The sequence below is a fragment of the Aquarana catesbeiana genome, linkage group LG01 (assembly GCF_042186555.1).
Source record: "Aquarana catesbeiana isolate 2022-GZ linkage group LG01, ASM4218655v1, whole genome shotgun sequence".
Lineage (NCBI taxonomy): Eukaryota > Metazoa > Chordata > Amphibia > Anura > Ranidae > Aquarana > Aquarana catesbeiana.
Window position 1 is genome coordinate 795,926,478 of NC_133324.1, and position 15,774 is coordinate 795,942,251.

General features: G+C 43.9%; 1 protein-coding gene across 7 annotated transcripts in view; it reads right to left on the reverse strand.

Moving 5' to 3' along the window:
- Positions 1–15,774, reverse strand: part of CENPU (centromere protein U) — a 111,584-nt gene that overhangs the window by 35,617 nt on the left and 60,193 nt on the right. For 6 of the 7 annotated variants that reach the window (XM_073607258.1, XM_073607227.1, XM_073607251.1 and 3 more), the window contains 3 exons: positions 15,399–15,530; positions 5,501–5,573; positions 2,837–2,957 (listed from right to left, as the gene is read on the reverse strand). In XM_073607258.1, the coding sequence (XP_073463359.1) occupies positions 2,837–2,957; positions 5,501–5,573; positions 15,399–15,530 (326 nt within the window). The remainder of the gene's footprint in view (positions 1–2,836; positions 2,958–5,500; positions 5,574–15,398; positions 15,531–15,774) is intronic. The other variant, XM_073607243.1, reaches the window with a different exon arrangement.

Genomic DNA, 15,774 nt, shown 5'->3' on the forward strand with positions numbered 1-15,774 from the left:
AAGGAAAAGCTACTTGCACTTTCATTATGGTCCTCATCATTTAGTTCCATAAAGTATGTTTTTATATCTTTATATCTGTTTTGCCATCCTTGTAGCATTTGGAAAATAATATTTCTTCTCACAATATTTGCAAATTGCAGCTTTGCTCTCAGCAGAAATTCCACTGTGTAAATGTTTCCAAACTCTAGATATTGGTCTCATCATTTTATTGAGAGGAGGAAAAGAAAAAACAATTTACTGACCAGTCTATAGGTGAACATAATGCTGCAATGGTGGAGAATTGAGATGGTCCGAACATCAGAACTCCCGAACAGGGGAAAAAAGTCTATGGGAGCTGAACATGAGAAATCAAAAGTCCCCATTTTGAAGGCTTACCGTATATACTTGAGTATAGGTCGATCCGAATATAAGCCGAGGCCCCTAATTTACCACAAAAAACTGGGAAAACGTATTGACCCGAGTATAAGCCGAGGGTGAGAAATGCAGCAGCTACTGTAAGTGGAAAAGAGGGTCAACAATGCCCATCTGCAGCTGCATACCTCACTGTGTCTATTGCATACCTCCCTATGTCCTGTGCATGCCTACCTGTGCAGATCTCAGATCTATCTACCTCACTGTGTCCTGTGCATGCCTCCTGTGCCAGTCTGTGTCCTGTGCATGCCTCCTGTGCCAGTCTGTGTCCTGTGCATGCCTCCTGTGCCAGTCTGTGTCCTGTGCATGCCTCCTGTGCCAGTCTGTGTCCTGTGCATGCCTCCTGTGCCAGTCTGTGTCCTGTGCATGCCTCCTGTGCCAGTCTGTGTCCTGTGCATGCCTCCTGCGCCAATCTGTGTCCTGTGCATGCCTCCTGTGCCGATCTCAAGCCTCCATCTACCTGACACATACTTCCTGCACTGCTCATACCCCCCCCCCCCCCCCCAATACACAGCTGAATGTAGATCAGAGGATCCATCATCCTCCATACCACTCCATGGCCTCCCCAGTACCTGGCAGGCAGTATTGCAGGAGTCCCTGCCCTCCAGCTGCTCCTTGATATCCCAGCCGCCAGGAGGTCAGCTGGCAGCCACTGCACCTCTCCCATGGTCATGATCTGCTTCGAGCATTGCCCCTCCCCCTCCGCTGTTCCACAGTTTGCAGTGCCAGAGGGACAGGCTGAACCAAAATAGTCCTGGGGCAGGGGGAGCTGGAATAGGGTGCCGTAAAAAAGGATTGGCCGAATGCCTCACCGGAGGTGTAGGGGTCCGGGGGAGGCAAATCAGCTGCAGCACAGACCCTCAGGATGGCGGAGGAATAACTTTACACCAACCTAAATGTCACAAATGACTGACTGCCCACTCCCCCTGCCAATGCCACTGATGCAAGGAAGGGAGCCGGCTCCTCCGTGCCGGCACCGCCAATGCAACTGACTACCTGGCAGGGGATTCCCCCCCCCCACTAGCCTGGCTGCGCTGGCTCCGTGAGCTTGCATGCCCACAGAGAGGGCTCTGCGTGCCAGCTGCGGCACGCGTGCCATAGGTTTGCCATCATTGTTATATAGTTTGTATATCATGCCATAGATATATTACCATTGTAAAAGAACATTCCACACTTTCCAATTTTTCAGAACCCCACCCAAAACAAATGGCTTTGAAAAAAAAAATTTTTTTTCCATATTTTTCAGTTTTTTTCCCAGGCCTTCCCATCTCTACTTGGTACACAAATTCCATTAGTGGAAAAACAGACCAGTATGTACATTATTCAATAAGCATACAAGAAATAAGGTCTTTGGTTATATTCATAATGTCACCCCTGCAGAATACAAAGCAGAAAGCAACTTTATTCTTTCTGTGGCAATACAATTAGATATGAAGAGAAGATCCTCAGTTAAAAATACGTTTAGTGAAAGGTACTTTTTTTTCAGCTCTAGACAAAAAATTTAGGGAGATCATATACAGGTGTATCTTCTGGGATAGGGATAGGAGCACCCTATTCCCTCATTAAGTACCTCTCATTAGTGTCCACTTGTGTCATAGGTGGAGACCTCAAGATTCTCCCATTTAGAAGAGTGTAGCTCTCATGGTTCAGAGAAGCAGGATCTCACAAATCTATGGATAGTGTAGGACCCACTAATCATGGGGTACTTTGTCGCAGTAAGTGGGCTTAGCACCACATAGCAATATGGTGTGACCAAATCCCCATATTTTTGAAAATGTCTTTGAGAATGTTTAAGTGTTTTTAAACTAGCCTTGCTGGAGGTGAATGTTTTTTTGCAGGTGTGCGCTGTAATATTTTTCTTTTATTGTATGGTCTTATGGCTGCACCAGCTTTAATGAGAAGGTGTGCCCCCCAAATATCTTGTTTTTGTTCGTTTGTCTGCGTGTCAGCTGTGGCACGGGTGCCATAGGTTCGCCATCATTGTTATATAGTTTGTATATCATGCCATAGATATATTATCATTGTAAAAGAACATTCCACACTTTCCAATTTTTCAGAACCCCACCCAAAACAAATGGCTTTGAAAAAAAAAAAAAAAAACAAAGAAAAAAAAACTGTTTTTTCCATATTTTTCAGTTTTTTTTCCAGGTCTTCCCATCTCTACTTGGCACACAAATTCCATTAGTGGAAAAACAGACCAGTATGTACATTTACTATTCAATAAGCATACAAGAAATAAGGTCTTTGGTTATATTCATAATGTCACCCCTGAAAAATACAAAGCAGAAAGCAACTTTATTCTTTCTGCGGCAATACAATTAGATATGAAGAGAAGATCCTCAGTTAAAAATACGTTTAGTGAAAGGTACTTTTTTTTCAGCTCTAGACAAAAAATTTAGGGAGATCATATAAATTTTACATTTACCTATAATGATTAACCAAACTCTCACTCTCAAATAGTATGACATCAAGTTCATTCACATCTTTGGCAGTTACAGGTGTATCTTCTGGGCTCCAGACAGTCAGCTGTATATTTTCTTTTTGCTCTATAAATAGAAAAATAGGATTTTTGTATTTTTTTTCTTGGAGTCTGTTGAGAGACATAGGACATCTTTATGTATTTGATTATATTGCCACCTACCGGAGGACTGGCAAAAAAACAAACCGTAGGCCAGCCCAGGGTAAAATCTTCTCCTACTACCATCATGCCTCGGTTTTGTAGCAAAGCAGTACCAAGAGCATGATCATGAACATAGATGGGCGACGCCTGTGTTCCTCAATGGACTCCAAGAAGAATTTTTTGGCAAGTACAAAAATAGATACAGGAAGTCTTTAACCTCTGGGACATCCCAACAGAGATAAGGGTAACATAGCAAACGAAGGCCCAAGAAAACAACAAAGAACAAGAAACCTGCAGCAATCGGTCTTTCTAAAAAAAAAAAAAAAAAAAAAAAGCAGCGGCTGAGAGAGAAGACTTGCACAGCCTTATAGGTTAAAGTGGATGTAAACCCTCACATATACCCAGTGAAGTGAACAGCCTCAGATGATACATAGGGATGAAACAAATCTCCCTACATAAGTTTTACATATTACGTATTACATACGTATTTCTGCTGTCTCCATCTGTATATAGAAAGTTCACATCATGTTACAGATTTTCTCTTCCTGTTCAGCACTGAGTATGAAGTCTGGGGACACAGCCAAGACAGCTGATATGGGGAAAGGCACCCCCCCCCCCCTCACTCCACATTGGCAAAGGAAGGAATTAATGTGCAGAGCTGTGCTGTGAGAAGGCAAGCTGTCCGCTAATCTATTTATAGCAACCTTCCATGACACAAATTTTCAGGCTGCTTTTATCTCCTGTGTAGGAGAACTTGTCAGAAGTTATCAGGCTTATAACAGAGCTACAGAGCAGGAGAAGGAAAGCCATGGACTCAGTGCTTTGGAGAAAGATAAGAAAAACACAACAGATTTATGTGCCCAGCTCAAATTTCATGAATCGGGTTTACATCAACTTTAAAAAACTTTAACAGCAGAGGTGAAGAAAAGACATCCACCTCCCCGCTCCAGCAATCTAGCAAAAAACGAACCACTTCAGGTTTTACCCCCTTAATGACCAGGCCATTTTTTTGCGATACTGCACTGCAACACTGTAGTTGACAATTGCGCAGTCCTGCAACACTGTACCCAAATAAAATTGATGCCCCCCCCCCATAAATAGAGCTTTCTTTTGATGGTATTTGATCACCTCTGCAGTTTTTATTTTTTGCGCTATAGAAAAGAAAAAAAAATTATCTGAGTAATTATATATATATATATATATATTTTTTTACTTTCTGCTATAAAAAAACATATCCAATGAAAAAAAAAAAAATCAAATTTCTTCATCAATATTAGGCCAATATGTATTCTGCTACATATATTTGGTAAAAAAAAGAAAATCCCAATAATTGTATATTGATTGTAGACTGTATAACTTTTGCGCAAATCAAACTATGGGATACATTTATGGACATTTTTTTAATAGTTTTTTACTATAATGGTGGCAATCAGCGATTTTTTAGAGGGACTGCGACATTGCGGCGGACAAATCTGACACCAAGTGACACCAATACAGTGATCAGTGTTACAAAAAAAAAAAAAAAGCACTGTCACTATATAAATGACACTGGCAGAGAAGGGGTTAATATCAAGGGTTAAGTGTGCTCCTAGGGAGTGATTTCTAACTGTGTGGGGGATGGTTTAACTGGAGGAGGAGAGATCTGTATTCCTGATTGCAGGAACACAAGATCATAGGCATTGAGGCATTTCCCGGCCCGCAGCTGCACCTACACACACCCTGACTAGGCTGCCTATGATTGGCAGTGTGCAGTGAGGGCTTCCTGCTTGCTCAGGTGGGTTGGAACTACGAACGTGCCTCAGCCCATCACTAATCCTCCTGTAAGCAGCAGTATAACCTGGAATTTAAAGAGGAGCTTTACCAGATCATCAAAAAAAAAAAAAAAAGCACCCTTAAAATCTTTTAGAAATGCCAAAATAAAATAAGGAAGCATTCATTTTTTAAATGCAGGCTTTAGTTTACTGCAATACCTTTGTTTTAATCTCTTAACTACTGTGATCGTAGCAGCCATTTGCGGAGGAATCTCTCTCCCTTTACAGTATGGACACCCTCCGCGCACACACACACTGCTATGTACTACTTTTTACCCAGTATTAAGTTGTATATGAGGTTTTAAATGTATTTGACTTTTGGACCCTGAAAGATATGTGCAATGCAATGCATTTATAGAATTTTAACAAACTAGTATAGAGAGACTGAAGGCTTCTCACGGTCTCTTTTGTAATCCAAAGCTTAGCCACATACAATGCAAATCAGCTGCATAGCCTGACCACACGCCCAACCGATGTCACGCATCCCTTCAGCCAAATCAAGTCAAATGAGAATAGCAACATGCAATAAAAATATACTATAGCTTTCTAATACATAACAATGGAGAAGACATACAATATGCCATCATAAGAGTGTATAGTGTATAGGCTCTTAGCTATGTCAGGTAACAGGTAATATAACATCTTCTACTCAACATACTTGATTTCTTTGATTCCTTTTTCTTAGGTGTTTTCTTTCCATTAACTTTAGGCTTTGTCTTCTCATAAGTCTTCTGAAAAAAAAACCATAGTGATTTCATCAAAAGAAAAAAAGGTGGGGCTTGATAAAAGTGCAGAAAAAGATAAGTGAATGCCATACACAAGGTTTTTGCACCTTTTCCTAAAAGCTTTTTTCTTCTCGAGGGACACAGAATAGTGGTAACTCCTTGACAAGTGTGTTACACTGCCACCTATAGGAGATTTGGATACTGGCAAACAAAATAACCCTTAAGAACAGCCCCCATATAAACATTTTCATCAAAATTTTTGTCAGCAGCCTTTTTACAGTGACAAACACTAAAACGAAAAATACACCAAATTTTCTTCCACTGCCGAAAACCAAATCCGTTTTTGTTAACCAACAAAAATGTGAGGCAGGGACGTTTACCCTCGTGAGAGGGGGCTCCGCCTGCTTCTGCTGCCAGCGAGAAAGTCAGTCAAGTCTGTAGCATGCTTTGCTTTGCTTAGCAGCACAGTTGCAGCAGTGTGCATTTAGCATAGAGTTGCCATCTCATCCCTTTAAATCCGAACACATATGAATTACACAGGTTCTGAGGCAAATTTAATGCAGATGAGGCACCGAGTTTAATTACCACCTTAATCAGCCACAGAACCTGTGTAATTAATATGTGTTTAGTTTTAAAAGGGATGACGTGGCAACCCTAATCCAGCATTATAGGCCTCCGAGTCCTCAGACGACTCTCCAGAGCAGCACTGAGCATTACAGGCCTCCCAAAGGGAGTCCCAAGCCCGACGACAACAGTCCAGGACTGAGTGACTGTGTACATTACAATTACAGGCCTGAGACCTCCCCTCAGACCATCGTCCAGAGCATAGAGTAGCATTACAGAGAGAGATGCACCGAAATTTCGGCCGCCGAAACATGTCGGCCAAAAATGGCCTTTTCAGCAATTTGCCGAAAGAGAAAAATGGGCGATAATGGAGCCAAAAATGGGGCGGGATGGAGCCCCCCTGGTGCCGCCCATCACGGGGATGGTCCTATAGCGCAGAAGAGAGAGGAGAGCCGGCGCCGCCTGGTTGATTAAAGCGCCGGGAACATCACAGCTTTAATTTCAATAGCTGTGTGTTCCCCGCCGTCACGTACAGCCCCTACCCCTTGTCCGGGGAACTTTGATAGACAGATCACCCGTCCCAGGATTGGACGGGTGATCTGTCTATCAAAGTTCCCCGGACAAGGGGGAGGGGCTGTATGTGACGGCGCGGCAGGGAACACACAGCTATTGAAATGAAAGCTGTGATGTTCCCGGCGCTGTAATCAACCAGGCGACACCGGCTCTCCTCTGCCCCTGCACAGGCTGGCTGAACTGGGGGACACAGGCTGGCTGCACTGGGGACGCACTGGGGACACAGGCTGGCTGCACTGGCGACGCACTGGGGACACAGGCTGGCTGCACTGGCGACGCACTGGGGACACAGGCTGGCTGCACTGGCGACGCACTGGGGACACAGGCTGGCTGCACTGGCGACGCACTGGGGACACAGGCTGGCTGCACTGGCGACGCACTGGGGACACAGGCTGGCTGCACTGGCGACGCACTGGGGACACAGGCTGGCTGCACTGGCGACGCTGTGCAGCATTACAGGCCTCCTCAGACCACTGTGCAGCATTACAGGCCTCCTCAGACCACTATGCAGCATTACAGGCCTCCTCAGACCACTCTGCAGCACTACAGGCCTCCTCAGACCACTGTGCAGCACTACAGGCCTCCTCAGACCACTGTGCAGCACTACAGGCCTCCTCAGACCACTGTGCAGCATTACAGGCCTCCTCAGACCACTGTGCAGCATTACAGGCCTCCTCAGACCACTGTGCAGCATTACAGGCCTCCTCAGACCACTGTGCAGCATTACAGGCCTCCTCAGACCACTGTGCAGCATTACAGGCCTCCTCAGACCACTGTGCAGCATTACAGGCCTCCTCAGACCACTGTGCAGCATTACAGGCCTCCTCAGACCACTGTGCAGCATTACAGGCCTCCTCAGATCACCATGCAGAGCACTGTGCAGCATTTCAAGCCTCCCCAGACCACCGTCCAGAGCACTGTGCAGCATTACAGGCCTCCTCAGACCACTGTCCAGAGCACTGTGCAGCATTACAGCAAAAGCTCACATCATTGCATGACCTACTGCTGCCTTTTGCAGAACATACTAAATCCCTCAAGAGTGATACCATGTCCATGTCCCTACCCTCTTTGATCTACTCAGCCACCTTGAGGACTTTAAATAGAACACTAGCGACCAAGACCTGGCCACAATTACACAGAAAATGAAGGGGAATGTACACCAGCGTTTTGCTTCATTCTTAGATCCAACTGATGTGATCTCGCCACTTGCAGCAGCTGCTTGTTTTGTCAACCCTACTGTCTTTGAAACCCTTGTTAATGTAGCGGATGAGAATATTCAGGAACTGCTTAAAAAGGCAGGAGTATGCCGTAAGAAAATCCACATTGCCTGACACACAGAGAGGGTATTCCGTGTCACAGATGACCTCTCTAGAGGCCAGTGGAATAGAGTAAGGCCCCTTTCACACGGGACGGATCCGTGTTGATCCGCCCCGTGTTTATCCGCTGCTTAGCGGGGATCGCTCCGCTTTCCCCAGCTGAGCCGGCAGATGACAGGGCGAGACCCGCACACTGTGCAGGGACCGCCCTGTCAGATCTCCGCTCTCCCCTATGGGGGATCGGAGGAACACGGACCGTCTGTCCGCGTTCATCCGATCCGCTCTGCAGACGGATAGAAAAATAGGATTTTCTTCCGTCCGCAGAATAGGACGAGAGCGGAGCCGGACAACATCGGGTGTCAGCGGATGTACATCCGCTGACACCCGCTATCCCATAGGGATGCATGTATGTCCGTATTTCATCCGAAAACGGATGGATGAAATACGGACATACGGTCCGCATGTGTGAAAGGGGCCCAAGAGTCATGTTGCACAAAGTGCTTTCCTTAAAATGATTTGAAACAAACAGAAAGACATACCTGAAGAATAAAACACTTCTAACATAAGAAGCATACCTAATACTTGTGGGTTGTGCTTATTGCGATAGGAAGAATCAATATTTTCAACAACAGTTTTGTAAATTTAAATTCATAAGAAAAATGCGCAGGCTTCAAATGCCATAAGTATGTGGAACTATAACCATAACTTTTTATCAACTCTCTTAGCATTGACAACTTTGACAATAGAGGTAAATATCACACTAATGAAAAATAAAAATAGATTAGTAACTGTCAAAAAGGGCAGCCTTATGTCAGGGTCCTGCCCCTGGTAGTCTTTTTAGAGTGCTATTTACCTCTATTGTCATTGCGAATGCTGAGGAGAGAGGAGTTGATAAAAAAAAGTGATGACTAATCCACATACTAATGGCATTATTGTAGACTCTGCACTTTTTCTTTGAATGTATTCTGAGAATTAGAACTGTTGAAATAATAAACTGACAGTAAACCAATTCTTATTGTAGAAATAAGCATTACCCTCGGGTATTGGTTTATTATGCTGTGCCAGACTGCCAGTGACATTGCCTGTGCAGCGTGCTTGTAGCTGCTGAAATGTTTTGCTGTATTCTGTTCAGTTTCTTGAACTGACTGTTAAAGTACATGTAAATGTGCACTGCATGGTGGTTTAATCACGCAAATATTTTAATTTTTTTATTTTAACTTTACACTTCTGTCAAAAAAGCAATATTCTTGTAAAGAAACTTGGTTTTACTTAAATAAAGATGTTATATAACAACTAAATCTGTGTCTGTATGTTCAAACCTTAATACCATAAACATTTGATTTTGCACTCCAGGAGTATATAATAAGTTTGGAAATTGTAGAGAAATGCTTAAATAATGCATTACAATTTAACTAAACCCATTCGATTTTACACAACTATAATTAGTTTTGGTCGACTAAAATGTACTGGAGATTTTAGCCGACTAAATCAATTGCAGATGACTAAAATGGGACTTAAAGTGGATGTAAACCCGAAAAAAAATTTTTTTTATGTCATAGAGTAGAAGATTTCCTATCATTTGAGCCCAGTCTTGCCACAAAGAGTTAATCCAGCTCTGAGCAATCCTCTTTTATTGATCAGTGAGATAAAACTTGACAAACAGAGAAAAACTTTCTCAAATCCATCCCCCTATGGCAGTAGTTTAGAAAGGATGACATTGGGTTTACATCCACTTTAAACTAAAATGGCATTTTAGTCAAAAGGCTAAGACTAAAACTGAATCGAAATGTGCTTCCAAAATCAACACTGCTGTAGATGGGTGCAGAACAGCCCCATTCTTCAGTTGCTTTTATAGCTGTACCTCGTAGACGATCACAGTCTACCATCCACTCAAGAGGCAGATCTACAAGATAAAAATCCTCTGTCTTTTCTGCTCACCTGTCTACTTGAAGGTTCACCCATCTTTTTCTAAGTGGGAGGCTGTCTGTTCTGCTGTTCCTCTTCACACCTCATCCCTTTCTGTAGGAATTTAGTGGCTTATTTCCATTGGAACCATTTTTCCACTGCTACCTTGAGCTTCTGACATCAGAGTCTTCAAAGTACTTTAAAATCTTTTACTCTCTACCCATGGTATGAATGTTATGTCCTCTCTACTGTCCCGTTTCCTTGCCTCTCCATCATAGAATGCATTGGACACTAAATAATCATTGTTCTGGCTTCTCAAAGTTGCTGCTAAAAAGGCATCTTTTGTCTACACTTCTTGAGTATATCAGATCCTTCCCATTCCTCCCTTCATGGAATCTCTGGGATAATCTGGAAAAACCTTCCCCCATAGATCCCCTTCTCGAGCTATTGTGTGAAAATCACAGTATGGGCTAGCTTGTGACTTACCAGTCCAGCAGTGTGTAAGTAAAATTTCCAAATCCAAGCTGTGGAAATACGAATATACTTCAGCCCAAAAGCGAAGGCCCCTTTCACACTTGTGAGACTTGTCCTGTGACTTGGGTGTGCAAAGTCATATGACAAGTCATACCCCATGATTCCCAATGATAACCATTCATATCTGTGTGACTTCAAGTCGCACCGACGTCACAAGTAGTCCCTGTACTACTTTGGTCCGACTTTGATGCACATTGAGGTCCATAAACCTCAAGTTTACACAGGCATTTCCTGAAATCGCGGCAAAAATCGCAGCTGTAAAATCGCACGACTTTCAAGTCAACGCAGCATGAAAGGGGCCCAACTCACAAAGTTGAGAAAAGGTATTTAGCGGTTTAGATTTACTAAAATAATTGCATTTCCATGTTCTGTGTACTGTGGGAGGTCAGATATAGTGATATAGTGATATAGGTCAGATATAGCTTTCCGCCTGCCCACCGCCAAATGACGGCGGGGACGGCTCTCGTTCTGGGACGCTGTCATATGACGGCGTCCCAGAACGGGCGTGCAACACGGCGATCGCGGCCGCCCCGTGTTGCTAGGACATGACACGACCCCGATCCCTGTAAAGAGCCACATCCGCGGCTCTTTAACCATGTGATCGGCTGTGTCCAATCACAGCCGGTCACACGTAAACAAGGAGATGCCGGTAATCAGCTCTTCTCACACTGACAGAGTGTGTGGCAAGGAGAGCCGATCAGTGGCACCTCCACGCAGGGGGACATCTAGGAATGTAATCAGGGCACTGATCATCAATATAGAAATACAGTGTCACCAATCAGTGCCCACCAATTAGTGCCCACCAGTGGCAGCAATCAGTTCCCATTAGCGATGCCAGTCAGTGCTGGCAATCAGTGCCGCCTATTAGTGCTGCCCATCAATGCTGTCGATCAATGCCCATCAGTGCCGTCCATCAGTGCCACCTAACAGTGTGTCATATCAGGGCCTCCTCATCTGTGCCCATAAGTGCAGCCTCATCAAATGCCCACCAGTTCAGCCTATCAGTGCCGTCTCATCAGCGCACATCAGTGAAGGTGAAAAATTACTTAGTTACAAAATTTACTGACAGAAAAAAAATAAAAAACATTTTTTTCAAATTTTTTGGTCTTTTTTTTTGTAAAAAATAAAAAACCCAGCAGTGATTAAATACCACCAAAAGAAAGCTATATTTGTGTGAAGAAAAATTATAAAAAATTTGATTGGGTACAGTGTAGCACGACCGCGCAATTGTCATTCAAAGTGCGACAGCGCCGAAAGCTGAAAAATGGCTTGAGCAGGAAAGAGGTGTAAGAGCCCTGTAGGCAAGTGGTTAAGCAAGGTTTTATACGAAATAGATTGTGTTTGAAAATAAACTTATACTTTAGCATTATTAACAAAGAGTCTGTGGCTTAAAGCGATATTAAAGCCTTGGGGTTTTTTCTTTTTTTTTTATTAACAGCCCGGATCCTCTTTTCTCGGGTCCCACGACAAAGCTCCTGGCCCCTCCATTCTGCCAGTTGCCTCCACAGCAAGCAGCTTGCTCTGGGGGAACCCAAGCAGGCACGCTCCTGAGCCACTGCACTGTGTCCATTCACACACAGAGGTGCGACTGTCCGGCTCCTTCCATCTCCTGATTGGCAGCAATGGGAGTCAATAGCTCCCGATGCTGCCAAAAGCCAATCAGGAGTGCAAGTCCCGGGAGAGTTGAGGCTCTCGTGGACATCGCTGGATTGAGAGGGGGCTCAGGTAATTATTAGGGGGCTGGGGGGGGGGGAGCTGCACACAGGTATTTACCTTCATACATAGAATGCATGAAGGTGAAAAAACTTGTGCCTTTACAACCACTTTAAGGCGTCTGTTACCTCCTGCGCCGTTATACTTTATAACAATGCACTCTGGCTGTAAAGCCTTTGGCTGTGACAGGTTTGGTTAAAGAAATTGTAAAAACCCAATTCCCATAAACACTTTCTTGCATCATGTAATACATAATATTGTGAAAAGCAAAATCACATTGCGAGTACTTTTAAAACAACTGAGGATCAATTTTCTAAAAAGGATGTGCTCACCTTCGGAACACGCGTGACCCATTTTTAGGGTGGAACATGCAACGTGTTTCAACATCTGCAGCCTTTCCCCCCTCTCACCAATCCCTGCAACAGTGGGCCGGGGATCTTCTCTCTGCATCCGCTTTCACTATTTGAAAGCAGCGCAGGGCTCCGCCCACATGGCAGTATTATTCTTCATTCACAGTTTTCCTTTAAAATTTTCAATGAGCTGTGAGGGCGCTGGCGAGCGTTCTCATAGTCCATTGATCCAGCTTTCAGTTAACTACCTGCACGAGGCACACCAAATCTGCAGAAGCTGGAGATTGCACCTGTGATCTGCTGATCGTGGGTGCAATGCTTTGCTGGCTCCTTAGAAAAATAAATGCACATTGTGTAACCAATTGCTTACTGGGCACATACACCCCCTTCCTGCCCAGGCCAATTTTCAGCTTTCAGCGCTGTCACGATTTGAATGACAATTGTGCGGTCATGCAACACTGTACCCATATGATATTTTTATAATTTTTCCACACAAAAATAGAGCTTTCTTTTGGTGGTATTTAACCGGTTCAATATAGGGCATTTTCACCCCCTTCCTTCCCAGACCAATTTTCAGCGCTGTCGCACTTTAAACGACAATTGCGCGGTCGTGCGACGTTGTACCCAAACAAAATTGACGTCCTTTTTTTCCCACAAATAGAGCTTTCTTTTGGTGGTATTTGATCACCTCTGCGGTTTTTATTTTTTTGCGCTATAAACAAAAGAAGAGCGGCAATTTTGAAAAAAAAACACAATATTTTTTACTTTTTGCTATAATAAATATCCCAATTTTTAAAAAAAAAAAAAAATTTTTTCCTCAGTTTCGGCCGATACGATTTCTTCTACATATTTTTGGTTAAAAAAAAAAAAAAAAAAAAAAACGCAATGAGCGTATATTGATTGGTTTGCGCAAAAGTTATAGCGTCTACAAAATACGGGATAGATTTATGGTATTTTTTAAAAAAAATTATTATTTTTTTTTTTTTTACTAGAAATAGCGGTGATCGCGATTTTTTTTCGTGACTGCAACATTATGGCGGACACATCGGACACTTATGACACATTTTTGGGACCATTCACATTTATACAGCGATCAATGCTATAAAATTGCATTGATTACTGTGTAAATGTGACAGGCAGTGAAGGGGTTAACCACTAGGGGGACACAAGGGGTTAATTATGTTTCCTAAGGGAGTGTTTCTAACTGTAGGGAACGGGGACGCACAAGGGGAGGAGACCGATCAGTATTTCGCTGTACTGGGAACACAGATCGCTCTCCTCACAACTGACAGGACGTGGATCTGTGTGTTTACACACACAGATCCACGGTCCGGCCCGGTTAACGGACATCGCGGCTGCCGGGCACACGCACCGGGTCCCGAGCAACGCGGCGGGCGCGCTCCCCCTAGACGGCCGGGAATCCCAGGCCATCATATGACGTCCACCCAGGATGGGAGATCCCATCTGTGGATGTCATATTATTATGGTCGGGTAGGGAAGTGGTTAAAGTGGTTGCAAAGGTTCGCTTTTTTTTTTTTTTAAATAACAAAACAAACATGTCATACTTACCTCCGCTGTGCAGTTGGTTTTGCACAATCCTCCTCTTCTCGGGTCCCTCCGCGGCGCTCCTGTCTCCACCTCACTGAGTGCCCCGTCGGAGAAGCGCTCTACTTCGTGAACACCCATGCACGTGCTCTCTAGTGTTCTGCGTCTATTCACACAGAGAGCACGACTTGGCCCCGCCCACCCAACTCATTGGATTTGTTTGACAGCAGTGGGAGCCGAGACACCGGCTTTTGTTGGTGTGCTCGTACCCAAGGGGCGAGATAGAGTGAGTACAGGTAAGTAAAACGGGGGCTTGGGGGGGGGGCTGCAGCATTACAGGAGGTTTTTCACCTCAATGCATAGGATGCATTGGATGCATTGAGGTGCAAAATATGGGGTTTACAACCCCTTGAATCACCACTGGGGTTTTGTATTGTTTGCTAAACAAAAAAAGACTGAAAATTTTGAAAACAAAACCAAAAAATCCAATAAAACAGTTTTCATGATTTGTTATAAAATTTTGCAAACAGGTAATTTTTCTCCTTCACTGATGTGCGCTGATGAGGCTGCACTGCAGGCGATGCTGATAGGTGGAACAGATGGGTGGCACTGGTTAGGAGCACTGGGTGGGACCAATGTCCCTTTTACAGAGGCCGGTAATCAGCTTGTCGTTTTCTCTTCATGCTGTCAGCGTGAGGAAAGAAAAAAAAAAGCTGATTACCGGCTTCTGTTTACATCATGTGATCAGCTGTCATTGGCTGACAGCTGATCACGTGGTATAAGGGCCGGGATCTCAAAGCGCAGCGCAAGCACGTCCATGTACGCCCTCATGGCAATTTAATCCCCCACTGTAGCCATCTTTAAGCTATAGCGCAGGCTTCAAGTGGTTAACCTGCAAAAAAATGTGTATTTTTATTTTTTTGTTAAAAGTGAATGGGCGTAGTTTGGGAGGTGGAGGCATGACATCACACAATCCCTCTTGCCTTTCTCATGCTCCAAATTGCAGCACAAGTTCACCAAGCAGACATCAAGGAGTGGACCCTTCTTTTGTACAGCATTATTACGAGGATTGTACATCTGTCTCCCCAACACAGCCTGTCACTCACAGGAGGGGTAGAGAGCTGTCCCCTTATGTTTCCAGGTGTCGACCGCAGAGAATTTTGCCAGACATCAGCACTGTGTCAACATGCCAAAACTAAGCTCAAATACTTAGTACAGGGAAGATTTGTTGATTTTATTGATCACATTGTTCTTTTTTCAGGTTTACAACCCCTTTAAACACACCTCTATGAACCTTATTTTTGCAGCTCTAGCAGAAGCATACTGCATACCTTATCTGTGGGCTGTTCAGCAGGGGGTGTCTGCTGGGTTGACCCCGTTTTTTCTTCTTCTTCTTCAGGCTCTGATCCACCTTTTTCAGAAGCCTCCAAATCTCCTACAGATGTTGCAGTTTTTTGTGGAGTCTGAAAATAATTACACATAATTACAATATTTACAATGGACCTTTTACTTATGAATAAAAAATAAATAATTTAGAGATAGTACTAATAAAATATATGCATAAACCAAACGATAGTTATACCTAGTGAATATAAACAATAATAAAATATTATTATTATAATACACGATTTATATAGCGCCAACAGTTGAGGGGGGATAGCACAATTACAGTACAGTTCAATACAGAAGGGACAGGAGGGCCCTGCT